Raw genomic sequence first — 18,340 nt, forward strand, 5'->3', positions numbered from 1 at the left:
GGCATTTAATCCATTTACACTTAAGATTATTATTATTGATAGGTACTTCCTCATTGCCATTTTTCCCCCTTTGTACATGTGTTCTTCTCTCTCTCACTCATTTTGTTCATCTTCTTAAAGCAGTTCCTTTAGCATGTCTTGCAATGGTGGTTTGGTGGAGATGTACTCTTTCAGCCTTCTTTTGTCTGGGAAAATCCTTATTTTGCCTTCCATTTTAAGTGAGAGTCTTGCCGGGTAGAGTCATCTTGATTGCAGGCCTTTGCTTTCCATTACTTGGAATATTTCTTACCATAACCTTCTGTCTTATAGCGTTTCTGTTAAGAAATCTGCTGCTAGCCTTCTTGGAGCTCCCTTGTATATTACTATCTGTTTCTCCCTTGCTGCCTTTGAGATTCTCTCTTTGTCTTTAAATTTTGCCATTTTAATTATGATGTGTCTTGGAGTGAGCCTCTTTGGGTTCATTTTGATTGGGACCCTCTGTGCTTCCTCGACTTGCATGCCTTTTTCTCTCATCAAGTTATGGAAGTTTCCTGTTGACTTTTTCAAACAGGTTTTCTACCCCTTGTTCCTTTCCTTCCCCTTTGGTATTCCTATTATCTAGATATTATGTTTCATGTTGTCCTGCAGCTCCCTTTATTCTTTTGAGCCTTTTAAAATTTGTGTGCTCTGTCTGAGAATCTTTCTCTGGCTTGTCCTCCAGCTTGTTGATTTGATCCTTTACTTCATCTAACCTGCTTTTAATTCCTTCTACTGTATTCTTCATTTCAAATATTGTATTTTTCATTTCCTCCTGTCTCTTATTGACAGTTTCAATGTACTTTTTCATGCTGGTGTAGTTCATAGTAGGTTCCTTAAAGCTGTCCTGGAGTTATCTGAGGTTCTCGCTGAGCTCCTTGAGTGCCCTTATAACCATTATTTTGAACTCAATATCTGATAGTTAGGTTGCCTCCATTTTATTTAGCAGTCTTTCTGAGAATTCCTCCTTTCCTTTTGATTGGGGGTTGTTTCTCTATCCTCCCATTTTAGACAACTCTTCCTGTTCATTTCTGCTCATTAGATTTATCTGCTTTGACTCCCTGTCTTCATAGTGTGATCTTCTGTAGTAGGAGACCTGTGGGACTGAATGGTGTAATCTCCTTGGCCACCTGCACTTGATGTTCTTGCACTGCCCTTTATACCTTTTATGTGGTTATAATTGGGTTTGGGTTGTTAGGTCACTCTTTGGTGGGTTCTTCCCTGTGGCTGACTGACTGAGAGTCACTCTACCTTCCACATCTTGCATGCTGTTGTACAGGTTCTTCCAGAATAAAAACCAAACAGCTAGAAAACAGACCCACACCCACAAAGATATCCCCCACCCACCATTAGACTATCAACAACCAACATGTCAATATTAATAAAGGTGCAAAGAGATTAAGACTACTATAAGAAAGGAAAAACATATGAGATGACTAACTGGAAGAACAGAGATTTTGTGATGGTAGATGGAGGAGCACTAATAAGAGTAGGGAATAGAGACAAAGAAGTGTAGGAAATAAAACTTTACTTCACAACTAAAAAAGGAAGGAAGAAAGGTGGAATGGAGTAAGAAAGAAGAAGTGTATATTATTAGGTTAAAACCAAAATTTAAAGAAATAACATATATCTGTATATACCTAGTGAGAGAAAAAACAGACAACCACAACAAAATATATAATTTAAGGAAAATCTGCACCTCAGAGATATCAACAACCAATGAGCTAAGATTTATATAGGTGGAATGGGAATCATAGGGATAAGGACAGAAAAAAGAGTTTAAGAGATGTCTAAAGGAAAGAGAAATTATTTTGAGATGGTAGAGGGAGAAAGAATATTAGCAGTGTGGGATGAAAAGCTGGCTAAGAGGGAAAAATTAACATTTAGAATGAAAAAAGGGGAAGAAGGCAAATGGAAATTTGAGATTTGAAATTCAGAAATAATCATTATCTAGAAATAAGATTGAGGAACTGTAACAACAACCACCTTATCCAGTACCTATGAGCAAAGATTGAGAAATGTAAGGAGAGAATAAGGGTATTGAAGAGCAGGTGAAGGAGTGTGAGATGACTAATGACAATCATGAATGGTTTTGAGAGGCTGGAGGAAGGAGCAATAGAAATAGTGAGGAAGAGAAACAAGTCATAGCAACAGAGAAAATTGGATTTAAAACAAATATATGAAGGAAGTAGTGTGGAGTAAGAGAAGGGAAGGCAATATATGAGATTTGAAATAAAGTATTATAAAACCTGGTGCCACATTTTGCCCAGAGTTGAAGGATATTAAATGAACGTTAAACAGCTATGCAGAAGCAAAGATAGTGTCTTGTTGCCCCTGTGTCTATTTTCTCTGCTCTGATGGGTTTAGTAAATCCAGGTTGAGGAGCTGTGTAGCATGTAGTGTCTAGTGAAGGGCCTTTTTCTTCTTTACCCTGAGGAAATGTATGCCACAGGAAACTCCTGGGCCTGACCTTGCTGCTCTGCGGAGCCTGTAATCCCACAGTTGGGAGTTGGGTTCACTTGACTGTGAAAGGCTCTTGCTGACTGTAGCAAATCTCAGGCTCAGCTCCTGCCTTGGAGACCAAGCCTGTAGCTCTCTCACAAAGGGTTTGGCCTGAATTCTACACTCTACTATGCCCTCAGCTTGTGAACCATGTTGGGTCCTCCGATTCCTTCAGTGTATCCAATGCCTCTGAGTTTTTTGTTTAGCAAACCTGTTGTGTGCCACTAGCATGCACAGGCCTGCACACCCAGGTCCCTACCAACCCTCAGGTATGTCTCGGCACCCCTTTTAACAAGTTTTTCTATGGCCCTGATGCTGTAGTGCAGGTCCGTGGGTGTCCTGTTCTCCTTGTGCTCCCTCTTTCCGAAAATCACACAGTCTCTCTTGGTCAGTGCCCGCCATCTCCTTACAGGGAGTCCAACAATTTTAGGTAAAGTTTCTCTCTGAATCCTTCCCAGATGGCATTGGGAAGATCCCCTTAGCTCTACTATAGAACATGGTGGTGATGGCCTGCTGTTCCTGCTCCCTCTGGAGGTCTTCTTGGACCTGCCTATTCCCACTGTGCTATTTCTGGAGCCCATACCTCCAGGCCTTCTCTCGCCACCCTGGTAGCTCACGGGTCCTGACTGGATCTACAGCCACCCCAACTGTGCAGCCAGCAGTGCCAGGCTGGGCAGCAGTGGCAGCCAACCTAGAAAGCCTGAGCCCTCAGCCCCCACCCTGTGCACCCAGCAGGTGGACCAGTTCCTGTGTTCTCTTGCACATTCCCCATGCTGTCCTCCACATACCATCTCACTCACAGATACTTTCACTCACTCTCCCCTCTGTGCTCTGACTTCCAATCCAGTCCGTGTCTGAGAGCAGAAGAACAGAGCTGCCAGCTACTCTTCCATCATCTTGGATCTGTCCTATCACTCTTGAATTAACCCACTCTTCAGGTTCCTTGGTTGTCTTGGATAAAAGATTTGATCTTGCTATGCAACCACCATTTTGCCCTTATGTTTTGTGAGTGACACAAGGTAGTGATGAAGAATAAGGATAACTTTCCTTCATCTGTTATATAATCTTTATGGAATTTCTGTCAAAACATTAGGGGACAAAGTGTGTCTTACTAGGTCGGTGACAGGAAGTTGATCATATAGGTACTGAGGAATAAGTCATTTATTTGTACGCAGTTTGGTCATTGTTTAGTCTGAGCCAGATTCAATTTAAGAGGAATTTGTTTTATGTTTTGTTTTATTGTATTCTTTGATAACTTGTTTTGACTGATTTTAATCCTTGTTTTTCATGGAAAAAAAGTTTTGCCTTATTGGACCTCACATAAAATCTTTCATTTTTAGGTTTACAATAAATTATATTTAAAGGTACATGAACCCAAGACTAGTGATTTGCTGCTTCTGAAGTCTGCCCTGTTCCCCTTCATCCAGTAAATGGATTTCCCTTGTTCAATAGGGCTATTGATCTTCAAAATAGCCCTATGGTATAGATAAAGTAGGGATTATATCTACATTTTATAAAGCATAAAGATGAGATTGATAGGGCTTCCAAATGGTCACAGGCAGATTTGCTCTTAAAATACATAACAAACTTATTTTATGTTCTACCTTTTCATGTTTTTTAAAAATATTTTACTTATTTATTTTTAGAGAGGGGGAGGGGAAGGGGAAAGAGAGGGAGAGAAACATCAATGTGTGGTTGTCTCTCATGTGTCCCCTATTGGGGACCTGGCCTGCAACCCAGTCATGTGACCTGACTGGGAATCGAACCGGCAACCCTTTGCTTCACAGGCTCATGCTCAATCCACTGAGTTACACCAGCCAGGGCCCTTTTCATGTTTTTGTGAACGTGAAATATATCTTGAAATTTATATCTACCATAACATTTTTCCAGATAAGCTGTTATTAAATTAATGGTTTGTGTCATACTTCAATAGAATAAATATATTTTGGCCAAAAGTTTTGTTTGGTAGTAAGTAAAAATAAAAGGCATATTTTGTACTTTCACTAATAATTTTATTGAACAGTATATTCACCATTCTGTTCCACTTCCTTCTGCCATCCTTCAGTCAACTTCATAACTCCACCTTCCCAAAATTTTTTATCTTTTTGAGCGAAGAAATGTTCCATGTGCCTTTTGCTGTCTTCAAGAAAATTGAAATTTTTTCCATTAAGAAAATATTGGAAAGACTGAAATAAATGGAAATTGCAGGTGCAATGTCGGGTGGATATAGTTCAGAACCAGAACTTCCCAACTAAGCTGTAACAGTTTTTGCCTGGTCATCAAAGAAACATGCAGTCTTGTGTTATCCTAATGAAATATTATAAATTTTCTGTTGACTAATTCTGGAAACATTTCACTGAGTGCTGCTTTCAGTTGGTCTAATCAGGAGCAGTACTTGTTGAAATTGTTTGGTTTTCTGGAAGGAGCTCATAATAGAGGACTCTTTTTCAATCCAACCATGTATACAACATCACCTTCTTTGGATGAAGACTGGCCTTTTGTGTGGTTGGTAGTGGTTCATTTCACTTGCCCCTATAATCTCTTCTGTTCCACATTATTGTAAAGTATCCACTTTTCATCACTCATCACAATTTGTTTTAAAAACAGAATGATTTGCTATGTTTAAGTAGAAAATCACATGCAGAAATAGGGTCAAGAAGGTTTTTTTCATTTAGGTTAGAACCCCAACATCAAAGCAATTAACATAACTAAGCTGGTGAAAATGATTTTCAATGCTTAATTTGGATATTTTGATTATGTAGGCTATCTCCCACATGGTATAATATTGGTTGTTTTCACCTAATGTCTCAATTTGATTGCTATCAACTAGAACTGGTCTACCTGACTGTGGAGCACAGTCCAGTGAGACATCTCTAGCACAAAACTTCTCAATCCACTTTTGATATGCTTGATCAGTCACAGCACCTTCTCCATACACTGTACCAATCTGTTTGTGTGTGTCTCAGTTGTGTTTTTACCTTTCTTTAAAAAATAAGTCATAATATGCCAAAATATATTGTTTATTTTCTTCCATCTTCAATAGTAAAATCGCTACACAAAAATTCACCAATTTTGGCCCTGGCTGGTGTAGCTCAGTGGATTGAGCACGGGCCTGCGAACCACACGATCGCAGTTCGATTCCCAGTCAGGGCACATGCCTGGGTTGCAGGCCAGTTCCCTGCAGGTCAACTCCCAGCAGGGAACGCACGAAAGGCAACCATACATTGATGTTTCTCTCCCTCTCTCCCCTCTAAAGATAAATAAATAAAATCTTTAAAAAAAATTCACCAATTTTGGTAAGTTTTTTTAAGTGCATGCTGATATGACGGTTGTCACAATCCAGTGTAACAAAATTATTTCAAATGAAGTTAAAGACAACTAATGCCACTAGAACCATTTTATGGAAAAAAATGAACTAACTTTTTGGCCAACCCAATAGAACTCATTAGGTGACAGTGAGAATACGGAGTTGGTTTGACCTAAGCTTCTAGGTGTTGAAAATATGTAGTTCCTCAAGTCTCCTTGTTTATAACTTGGGAGTTAGGGAGTGATAGGCTCAGAGCCAGTTCCACAAAGGAAATATTCACATGTATTATAACAGCAAACGAGTGAGTCTTGAAAAGGGTATGAAATGTGTGTAGAAGGAGAGTCAAGTAGAAGGGAAATGATAAGTGCAAAGACCACAGGAAGAAACCAGCAAGTACCAGATGTGGCAAAGGCCATCTATATGGAAGAGTAGCAAGAAAGAGTATTGATGTGTAGATGAGAACACTTAAGAGAGAGGCTTGAAGACCTAATGAGAGATAATAATGTCATAGAAGTTAAGGCAAGAGAAATTTGTAGGAATCTGACATTGTTTGGTTTGTCTGACACCAGATGGTATGGAAGCTTATGTCAAAGTGGATAGTTGCCCAGAGGAACCCCAACTACGGATGAAAAGTAATAAAAGAGAGGAATATGATGATGATGATTATTATGACTCTGACATGGATATTGTCAGGATTGATGATGACAACTCTCCTCCATTATTCCAAATCCGCTCAGCTGCCAAGAAGCATCCTAAAATTTGGGTTCACTATATTGCTGCTGAAGAGGAAGACTGGGACTATGCTCCCTCAGTCCCCACCTCCAATGACAAGTAAGTATTTTTTGACTCTTGATACTGTCTCTTCCCCATACTCAAAAGGTTCCTCCTAGTTATCAAAACAAGAAATCCTCAAACCACATTTAGGGTAGGTTCAGGTATGGAATCGAATGTCCACAGTATTAATGTTTTCAAACTAAAATAGCTAAATATCAAGGATGCTTATATTTTTCCCACTCTTCCTTGATTAAATCATATCAGCTGTATTATAGTTGGATTTAAGCCACCTGTCATCTACTTTGAATTCTCCATTCCAACCTCTCATCTTTTTGTGTTTCACACAGAAGTTATAAAAGTCTATATTTGAATAATGGACCTCAGCGGATTGGCAGGAAATACAAAAAAGTCCGATTTATGGCATACACAGATGAAACATTTAAAACTCGCGAAGCTATTCAGTATGAATCAGGAATCCTAGGACCTTTACTTTATGGAGAAGTTGGAGACACACTGTTGGTAAGTTGAAGAAAAGATATAAGGTTTGGTAAGAAGAAAAAGTCTGGAAGGTTTTGAGTTTCTTAAAACATTGTAATTCACCTCATCTCTAATGGGCATCATCTTCTAAAAATTATAAGTGTTACACAAACAAATGTGGATTATAAATTTATTTTAAAATATGAGTATGTACAATACAAATTTAATGACAACTTTTAAACTTGCCACACTTCCTTGAAATATTCATTTCCTAAACTTTAATACATATTCTTCTAAAACTTTTTCCACCAATTACATAGTACAAGAATCGGCAAATTTGGCTCACTGTCTGTTTTGGGATAGCCTATGAATTTAGAAGGATTTTACATTCTTAGAGAGTTGTAAAAAAAGAATAATAAGAAGAAGAATATGTGACGGAAACTAGATATGGCTCACAAAGCCTAGAGCACTTATTATTCAGCCCTTTCCAGAAAATGTTTGTTGACCCTTGATATAAGGTACTAAAAATGCTCATGCAGCAAAGGATGAAATACTCGATGAACAATGGTTTGAAAAAGGGGGGTTCATTTTTCCACAATGAGCTTGGAGCTAGATAGTTGGTTACATCAATTCAACAGCTCAAGAATGTCACAAAGGCCTTGACCAGTATGGCTCGGTGGGTTGAGCATCATCCCACAAGACAAAAGTTTGCTGGTTTGATTCTGGTCAGAGCACATGTCTGGGTTGCAGGCCATTCCCTGGTCAGAGCATGTGTGAGAGGCAACCAATCAGTGTTTCTCTCCTTCCCTTCCCTTTTCTCTAAGAATAAATAAATAAAATATTCAAAAAAATAAAAAGAATGTCACAAAGGTTGCTGATTATTATACATAGAGTTTTCAGCAGAACACCATGGACTAGTTACCTATACCAGAGGAGGACTCTACATGGGGGATAGCAAATATCATTGCTATGCTAGCCATCAAGAAAAAAAGTCCAGACATCTCTGTCCACTACATATTGGTATTGGAGTAGCCAAGGTAGACACAGCATAGTCAAACATTGGATGGAATAAGGCTTTTACTCACATACGGAAGAGACGTATTAGAGCAAGATCAACTCCAATAGTGTGCATGAGTTCCCATGGCTATCAGGTCTTACCTGGCAGCCAACACAGAGCAGTTTGCCTATGTGCACCTGTCTCCTACTGCAGCAGTAGGATCCCAACCACTCCCTCTCCCTGCAACCCTGGGGAGTCTAAAATACTGAAAGTTGGGGGCATGCTTGAGGCCCATGGATAAACATGCTTATGGAGAATAAGAGAAAGTTCATTGAGACTGAAACAGAAAAAGATATACTCACACAAGGTAATAAGCCTGGAACAGGCTGTGTGGACTCTGTATTTCCTAATAAGCAAGTGTTCTAGACCCAAGGACCATTTTTATGTAGTCTGGCAATTTTAGGTAAAGAGTCTTTTGGTCCCTAAAGAGAGGGCCAAAAGACTGTGCACATGAGACTGCCTTTACCAGCATGGAATTTTGTCAGATATTGCCAAAATGCCTTTCAACAGTTCTGTGTCAATTTATACCTTCACTGAGACTATATGAGTGCCCCTTTCCCCACATCATTGCCAACAACATATATTATAAACCTACATAATATTTCCCAATCTGATAAGCAAAAGATTATATTGTCTTCATTTGCATTTCCTTGGTTAGTAGGGAAATTGACAAGTGTTTCATATTTGTTGCATATTTACATAACACCCTCCATAAGTTTCCTGCTTTTAAGTTTTGCCAAGTTTTCTATTAGAATGGACATCTTTACCTTTATATTTGTAAAAGGCTTTATGTATTATAGATACTAGCACACTATCTTTCAAGTGTTTATTTTTAGTCTGTCACTTGTAATTAACTCCTTTATGATGTATTTTGTCCTACAAAGATTTTCAGTCTTTATATAGTCAATCTTTTTTTTTTCATATTTTACATCAGGGTTCACACTTGATGTTGGACAAATGTATAATGACATGTATCCATCATTACAGCATCAGACAGGGTGGGTTTACTGTCCTAAAAATCCTTTATGCTCTGCCTATTTATCTGTTCCTCTCCCCAATCTCTAGTAACCAATAATCTGTTTACTGACTTCATGGTTTTGCCTTTCCCAGAATGTCACATATTTAGAATCATACAGTATATAAATTTATCAGAATGGCTTTAGAGCTTATTAGTGGTTAGTGTTGAATAATACTTCATTGTTTGGATGCACAAAAGTTTATTCTCCTACTGAAGGACATCTTGATTGCAACAAAGGCTGGTGAGTTTTGGAACAAGAAGAACTTGCATTGATTGCTGGTAGAAATGTAAAATGGTATAAGCCAGTTTGGAAGACAATTCAGAAGTTTCAAAGCTAAAGATACTGTTATATATGATTCAGCTGTTTGATATTTATGCAGAGAAGTTGAAAATTTATGTCTACACAAAACCTGTGCACAGATATTCTTAACAGCTTTATTTATATATCTTTTATCAATCTTTTCACTTATGTTTGCTGCCTAGGAATGTCTTCACCACCCCCAAGAGATTAAAAAATAGTCTACTATATTTTATTATTTTACTTTTATAGTTTTATTTTTACAATAAGCAATTTAATTGCTCTGGAAGTTTCTTTTGGGTGTAGTGCATAGTGTCAGATAAGGATCCCTCAAATGACAGCTAATTGGCCAATAAATTCTTTCTTTGCTAATTTAAAAATGCCTTCTTTATAAAACAATAAATTGCTAAAATTTGTTCTCTTTAAGTGATCTATCATCACACTATTTTAATGACAATAACAACTTGTAATATGTCTCCATATTTGTAGGGCAAGTCTTCCATCATTGTACTTCTTTAAACTTTTAATGAGCTATTCTTGTACATTTTTCTTCATAACTTGTATTTACTTACTATTCAATTAGCCAGTAAAATAATTCAAAAGGCAAAAAAAGAGTATACAATGAAAATCAAATTATCCACCTCTCAGACTTCCAGTTCTGTAGTCTGACAAGGAATCATAGATATTCTGTAGTCTGACAAGGAATCATAGCAGTCAGTTTATATATTCTCATCCAGAAATAGTGTATACATATACAAGTGTATGTGTATATATTTTACACAAAACAGAAGCAGTATAGAAATTGTTCTGTACTTTGACTTTTAAAATTTTAACAGTATAATTTGGATATCATTTCACATAAAGATCTACAGATCTGCCTCATTCTCTGCTTTATGTAAGTTATGCTCTGGACATCTTGCTGAATCCTACTGAGCTTTACTTTTAATGTATGAATTTGAGGATTATTCTTTGCACTTTATGTAGAAATTTTCAAACATATCCAGAATAGATAAGAATAGAAAAATAAATTAAGTAAACAGAATAGAAAAATAAATTACTTTGAACCCATCACTCAGCTCCAAAGTTATCAGCAAATGGCTGATTTCATTTCACCTAAAAACCAACTGAGCACCAGCCAAGAGGGAAGCTTAGGGAGACACACTGTACCTCCTTGTACAACCAAAAGAATAACAACAACAAATTAAAAAAAAAAAACAGAACTGACAGAAAATCAAACTGTATGGAATTCCGACAACCAAGGAGCTAAAGAAGAAACATTCATCTCAACTGGTAGGAGGGGCAGAGATGGGTAACCGGGTAGAGAAGACTTGTGTCAAGGCAGTGGCTGGTGGACAGGGCGGTCCCACATTCACCTACAAATAAACTGGGATGAACAACTGGGGAGCAAGACAGACCATGCAACCCAGGGTTCCAGTGCAGTGAAATAAAGCCTCAAAATCTCTGACTAAAAAAACCTGTGAGAGTTGAGGCAGCGGGAGAAACTCCAACCCCCACAGGAGAGTTCATTGGAGAGACCCACGGGGTCCTAGAATGTACACAAACCCACCCACCAGCAACTTTGCACCAGAAGGGCCCAATTTGCTTGTGGGTAGTGGGGGAAGAGGCTGAAAACCAGCAGAGAGCAGAGCAAGTGGCATTATTCCCTCTCAGACACCTCCCCTACATACAGTGCCACAATGCAGCCAAGTGGGTTGCCCTGCCCTAGTGAAAACCTAAGGCTCCACCCTTTAGATGTAACAAGCAAGCCAAGAAAAAAAATGGCCCAAATGAAAGAACAGATCAAAGCTCCAGAAAAAAAATACAACTAACCAACGAAGAAATAGCCAACCTATCAGGTGCACAGTTCAAAACAGCAGCAATCAGGAAGCTCACAGAAATGATTGAATATGGTCACAAATTAGAGGGAAAAATGAAGGCTATGAAAATTGAAATAAATGAAAATGTACAGGCACCAACAGTGACAGGAAGCAAACTGGGACTCAAATCAATGGTTTGGACCAGAAGGAAGAAAGCAACAATCAAACAGAACAGAATGAAGAAAGAGGAATTCAAATAAATGAGGAGAGGCTTAGAAACCTCCAGGACAACTTTAAATGTACCAACATTTGAGTCATAGGGATGCCAGAAGGAGAAGAGGAAGAGCAAGAAATTGAAAACTTATTTGAAAACATAATGAAGGAGAACTTTCCCAATCTGGCAAAGGAAATAGACTTCCAAGAAGTCCAGGAAGCCCAGAGCATCCCAAAGAAGGTGGACCCAAGGAGGAACACACTGAGGCACATCATAATTATGTTACTTAAAATTAAAGATAAGGAGAGAATCTTAAAAGCAGCAAGAGAAAAGGAGATAGTTACTTACAGGAGAGTTCCCACAAGACTATCAGGTGATTTATCAAAAGAAACCTTGCTGGCAAGAAGGGGCTGGAAAGAAGTATTTGAAGTCATGAAAGGCAAGGACCTACATCCAAGATTGCTCTATCCAGCAAAGCTACCATTTAGAATGGAAGGGCAGATAAAGTGCTTCCCAGATAAGGTCAAATTCAATAGTTCATCATCACCAAGCCCTTATTGTATAAAATGTTAAAGGGACTTATCTAAGAAAAAGAAGATAAAAAATATGAACAGTAAAATGACAATAAACTCACAGCTATTAACCGAAACTTAAAAAAAAACAAACCTAAGCAAACAACTAGAACAGGAACAGAATTACAGAAATGGAGATCACATGGAGGGTTATCAGTGGGGGAGAGGGACAGGGAGAGAAAGGAGGAAGGTATGGAGAATAAGTAGCATAAATGGCAGGTAGAAAATAGGGGGAGGTTAAGAATAGTATAGGAAATGTAGAAGCCAAAGAACTTATATGTATGACCCATGTACTTGATCTAAAGAGGAGGAAAGAGGGTGGGAGCAGGTGTGTGTGGTTGAGAGGAATAAATGGGGGTAAATTGGACAATTGTAATAGCATAATCGATAAAATATATTTTAAAAAAGCAACTAAGTGAAACAGCCATCTATAGAAAGTTCACACAACTCCAGTAGAATATACATTCTTTTCAAGTGTACATGAAACATTTTCAAGGATAAACCATACATTACGCCACAAAAAATTTTCAAAAATTTTAAAGGAAACTAGAGTCTAATACCCCTTGTGAATATAGATAAAAATTCTCTACAATGCATTAGTAAACCAAATCTAGCAACATTTTTAAACAATTATATACAATGATCAAGTGGGATGTATCCCAAGAATGCAAGGGTGGTTCAACATATGAGAAAATTAATGAAACATACCATAATTCAATAAAAGATAAGAAGCACATGATCATGTAATAAATAGGTGGATAAAGGTGCTTGACAAAATCCACTACCCATTCATGGTAGAAACACTCTCAGTGAACTAGCAACAGGAGACAAGGTCTTTAACTGATGAAATGTCGAAGAAAAATTTATAATATAATGAAAAACTAAAAATTTTCCCTTTGAGATTAGCTAAGATAATAACAAGCTAAGATATCCACTTTTATCACTTTTATTTAATATTGTATTAGAAGCCAATGAAATGAGCCAAAAAAGATGACATGATCTTACATGTAGAAAGTCCTACTAAAAAGCTGTTAGAACTAATAAACAAGTTTAACAAATTGTGATATACAACACCAATATTAAAAATTAAGTTTTATTTCTATATTTTTCTGTATATTCTTATTAATGTATACTCTGCAAATAAAATTAAGGAAACAATTTTATTTAATATAACATCAAAAAGAATAAAATAGAGACTTCTCAAGATGGAAGCATATGTAGACATGCTTAGCCTTCTCACGCAACCACGGAGAGAATTACAACTATTTCTCAAAACAAATAGCATGAAACACAACAGAGAGCCCAGAAATAAACCCAAGTCTCTACAGTCAATTAATATTTGACAAAAGGGGAAGAAGCATAAAATGGAGCAAAAATAGCCTCTTCAACAAATGATGATGGGACATCTGGACAGCTACATGCAAAAGAAATGAAACTTGATCACCAACTTACACCATACACAAAAATAAATTCAAGGTAGATAAAAGACTTAAATATAAGCCATAATACCATAAAAGTCCTAGAGGAAAACATTGCTAGGAAAATCTCAGACATTCCACACAGCAACATCTTCATGGATATGTCCTCTAGAGCAAGGGACATAAAGAAAAGAATAAACAAATCAGACCTCACCAAATTAGCTTAACAATAACCCACAACCTTCGGACCAACTCAGACCTCACCAAATTAAAAAGCTTCTGCATGGCTAAAGAAAACATCATTAAAATGAAAAGAGAGCCAACCATATGGTAAAACATATTTGCCAATGACACCTCAGACAAGGGCTTGATCTCCAAAATATATAAAGAACTCCCACAACTCCACTCTAGGAAGACAAAAAACCCACTTGTAAAATGGGCAAAAGACTTGAACAGACACTTCTCCAAGGAGGACATACAGAGGACCCAGAGACACATGAAAAAAATGCTCAGCATCACTAGCCATCAGAGAGATGCAAAATTAAAACCACAATGAGATACCACCTCACACCAGTCAGAATGGCCAACATAAACAAATCAACAAGTGTTGGAGAGGTTGTGGAGAAAAGGGAACCCTAGTGCACTGTTGGTGGGAAGGCAGACTGGTGAAGCCACTGTGGAAAACAGTATGGAATTTCCTCAGAAAACTAAAGATGGAACTGCATTTTGATGCAGCTATTCTACTGCTGGGATTATACCCTAAGAACTCTGAAACACCAATCCAAAAGAACCTATGCATCCCAATGTTCATAGCAGCGCAATTTACAATAGCCAAGTACTGGAAGCAACTTAAGTGCCCATCAGTAAATGAGTGGATAAAAAAACTATGGTACATTCACACAATGGAATTCTATGCAGCAGAGAGAAAGAAGGTGCTTATACCCTTTGCGACAGCATGGATGGAACTGGGGAGCATTATGCTAAGTGAAATAAGCCAGGCAGCGAAAGACAAATACCATATGATGTCACATTTAACTGGAACATAATCAACAAGAGAAAAAAGTAAACAAAATAAAACCAGAGTCATTAAAATTAAGAACAATCTAACAATAGCTGGAGAGGGGAAGTGGGAAGCAGAGTTTTGAGGAACACAAGACAAAACCAAGGACACAAGGACAAAACCAAGGGGGAGGGTGGAAGCAAGGGAGAGAGGTGTGTTTGGGGGAGGTGAGGGGGAGGGGTGGGGAGAAAATACAGACAACTGTAATTGAATAATAAAATTATTTAAATTAAAAAAAATAACTACCTGAACTGTCAGAAACTTTAACTGTATGGAGGTCCAACAACCAAGGATTTAAAGAAGCCACATTCATCCAGACAGGTAGGAGGGATGGAGTCACAAAGATGGCTAGAGAGGCACAGAGACACAGTGTGGCATAGAGAGGTGGCACAAGCAGCGGAAGCAGTTCCACATTCATGTGTATTGGATAAAAATCAGGAGGGATACCTTGAAAGTGAGTGATCTCAGTCCCAGGCCAGACTTCACAGCCCAGGGCTCGGCACCAGAAAGATAAATTCCCATAAATTATGGCTGTAAAAACCAGTGGGATTTGGTTCAGTGGAAGAAACTACCAGATTTTCAGGGGAGTTCATTTAAAGGGCCTGCACCAACTTAGAACATACACAATCCCACCCACTCTGGCATTCACCACTAGGGCAACATCTGGAAGGGAGCCAGTCACATGCAGGAACTGGGCAAAGTGACTGACAATGGGATGAGTGCCAGGCAAACCTCCAGAAAACAGACCGTGGCATTGTCTCCAATCCAAGCCCTCCCGGACACACAGAGCCACAAAGCAAGTTGAACCACCATGGCAATAGCCTCAGGCTCCATGCCACACAATTACAGGTGACTCTTACAGGGCAGAAGCTCTACCTAATACACAGGAACAAACACAGGGAGGCTACTGAATTGAGAAGACAAAGAAATATGGCCCAAATAAAAGAAGAGAGTCTCCAAAAGGAACTACATGAAACATAGATAACCAACCTACCAGATGCAGAGTTCAAAATACTGGTGATCAGGATTCTCAAGAAGATCATTGAGTACAGCAAAAACATAAGGGAAGAAATAAAGATTATACTAAGTGAAATAAGGAAAAATCTACAGGGAACCAAAAGTGAAGAGGAAGAAGTTGAGAATCAAACTGATGATTTGGAACACAAGGAAGGAAAAGGCATTCAATCAGAACAACAGGAAGAAAAAAAAATTTAAAAAAAGTCAGGGTAGGCTTAGGAATTTCTGGGACAACTTTAACTGTACCAACATCCAAATCATAGGGATGACAGAGGGAGATGAGGAAAAGCAAGAAATTGAAAACTTATTTGGAAAAATAGTGAAAAAAAAACCTTCCCTAATTTGGCAAAGGAAATAGACATACAAGTCCAGGAAGCACAGAAAGTCCCAAACAAGTTGGACCCAAAGAGGACCACATGAAGACTTATCATAATTAAGATTCCAAAGTTTAAATATAAAGAAAGAATCTTAAAAGCAGCAAGAGAAAAACAGAGAGTTACCAACAAAGGAGTTCCCATTGTGCTTGAACAACAATAAAAAATAAAATAAAATAAAATAATTTAAATACACTAAAAAAATTTTAAAAGACTTTCAGCTGATTTCTCAAAAGAAACTTTGCAGATAAGGAGTATTAAAATGATGAAAAGTAAGGACCTACAACCAAGATTATTCTATCCAGCAAGCTATCATTTAGAATGGAAGGGCAGATAAAGTGTTTCCCAGATAAGGCCAAGTTAAAGGAGTTCATCATTACCAAGCCTTTATTATATAAAATGTTAAAGCCACTTATCTAAGAAATAGAACAAGACTAAAAAGTATGAAGAGGCCTTGGCTGGTGTGGGTTAATGGATTGAGCACCAGCCTGTGAACCAAAGGGTCATTGGTTCGATTCCCAGTCAGGGCACATGCCTGGGTTGCAGGCCAGGTCCCCAGTAGGGGGCACGCGAGAGGCAACCACACATTGATGTTTCTTTCCCTCTCTTTCTCCTTCCCTTCCCCCTCTCTAAAAATGAATAAAATCTTTGAAAAAAGAAAAAAGACTATGAAAAGTAAAATGACAACAAACCCATAACTATCAACAACTGAACCTAAAAAACAAAAACTAAGCAAACAACTAGAACAGAATAGAACCAGAGAAATGGAGATCACATGGAGGGTTTTCAGTGAGGAGGGAGAGGGGAAGAATGAGAGGGTAATGGTACAGGGAATAAGCAGCATAATTGGTAGGCATAAAATAGACAGGGGGAGGTTAAGAATGATATAGAAAACAAAGAAGCCAAAGAATTTATATGTACAACCCATGGACATGAACTAAGGGGGTGGGGGAATGCTGAAGTGTAAGGGAGAGTACAGAGTGGAGGGAGGATAAAGAGGAGAGAAAATTGGGAAAAGCGTAATAGCATAATTAATAAAATACACTTAAGAAAATGAAATATAGTAATCTATATTAACACATAAAGGACAAAATATCATTTGTTAATCTCAATAGTTTTAGAAAGCATTTATCGAAGTTCAACATCCATTCATAATAAAAAGTCATAAGAAATAGGGATTGCAGGCCTGGCTGGTGTAGCTCAGTGGATTGAGTACGGCTTGTGAACTAGAGGATTGCAGTTCGATTCCCAGTCAGGACACATGCCTGGGTGGCAGGCCAGTTCCCAGCAGGGGATACATGAGAGGCAACCATATATTAATATTTCTCTCCTCTCTCCTTCCCTTCCCCTCTTAAGATAAATAAATAAATTCTTTAAAAAATTTTTTAAAGAAAAAGAATGGGGATTGCAAAGGATGTCCTTATCCTCATAAAAATCTGCAGAGTACCTATAGTCACCACCATATATGGTGGTGAAATTCAGAAATTCTTCTGTTTGAGATCAGGACAAGACACCATTTACAGGTAACACTAACTTTATTTAATATTTTACTAGAAATCCTAGCCAGTGTTCTTAGGAGAAAAATGATGGGATGGTATCAAAGACATAGAGGAGACAACTTAAAGAGCTTCTAATGTCTCAGCTTGGAGAATTTGAACATAAAATAAATAAAGTAGTATCAGATTATACCCCAAAGTATAAAATAAATATCCCTGAGTCTTTAGTGATATAAATAAATGATTGAATAAATAAATAAATGGGGAGTGCAGACAAATCTTATACACAAAAGAATTCCAAAAAAATATGTAGATCTATTATCCATTTGGGGTTAATTTTTATGAATGGAGTAAGGTCTGTGACTAGAGTCTTTTTTTTTTTTTAGCATGTGGATGTTTAGTTGTTCCAGAGCCAGTTGTTAAAAAAGATTATTTTTGCTTCATTTTCTTTTTTAGTTTTTTAATTTTTGAATATATTTTATTCAGGTGTACAGCATAGTGGTTACACAATCATATACTTTACAAATCGTTCTCCCTGATAATTTTTGTACCCATCTGGAACTATATAGTTATCACAATATTACTGCCTATATTCCCTATGCTTACTTTACTTCCCTGTGACTATTTTGTAACTTCTTACTCCCTTCACCATTTCGACCCATTCTCACACTCTTTTCTCTTGTCTTTTTTTCCTTTTTAAATTTTTTTCAATTATAGTTTACAGTCAATATTTTTTAAAGATTTTATTTATTTATTTTTAGAGAAAATGGGGGAGAAAGAGGAGAGAAACATCAATGTGTGGTTGCCTCTTGCGTGCCTCCGTCTGGGGACCTGGCCCGCAACCCAGGCATGTGCCCTGACTGGGATACAAACTGGCAACACAGTTTGTATCCCAGTCAGGGCACATGCCTGGGTTGTGGGCCA

At 37.9% G+C, this 18,340-nt stretch overlaps 1 protein-coding gene across 3 annotated transcripts in view; it reads left to right on the plus strand.

Moving 5' to 3' along the window:
* Positions 1-18,340, plus strand: part of F8 (coagulation factor VIII) — a 211,571-nt gene that overhangs the window by 64,656 nt on the left and 128,575 nt on the right. For all 3 annotated transcript variants that reach the window (XM_037037826.1, XM_037037828.1, XM_037037827.1), the window contains exons 8-9: positions 6,394-6,655; positions 6,946-7,117. In XM_037037826.1, coding sequence (XP_036893721.1) covers positions 6,394-6,655; positions 6,946-7,117 — 434 coding nt within the window. The remainder of the gene's footprint in view (positions 1-6,393; positions 6,656-6,945; positions 7,118-18,340) is intronic.

The sequence above is a fragment of the Sturnira hondurensis genome, unplaced genomic scaffold (genome assembly GCF_014824575.4).
Source record: "Sturnira hondurensis isolate 20B ecotype Veracruz unplaced genomic scaffold, ASM1482457v3 Scaffold0023504, whole genome shotgun sequence".
NCBI classification, from domain to species: domain Eukaryota; kingdom Metazoa; phylum Chordata; class Mammalia; order Chiroptera; family Phyllostomidae; genus Sturnira; species Sturnira hondurensis.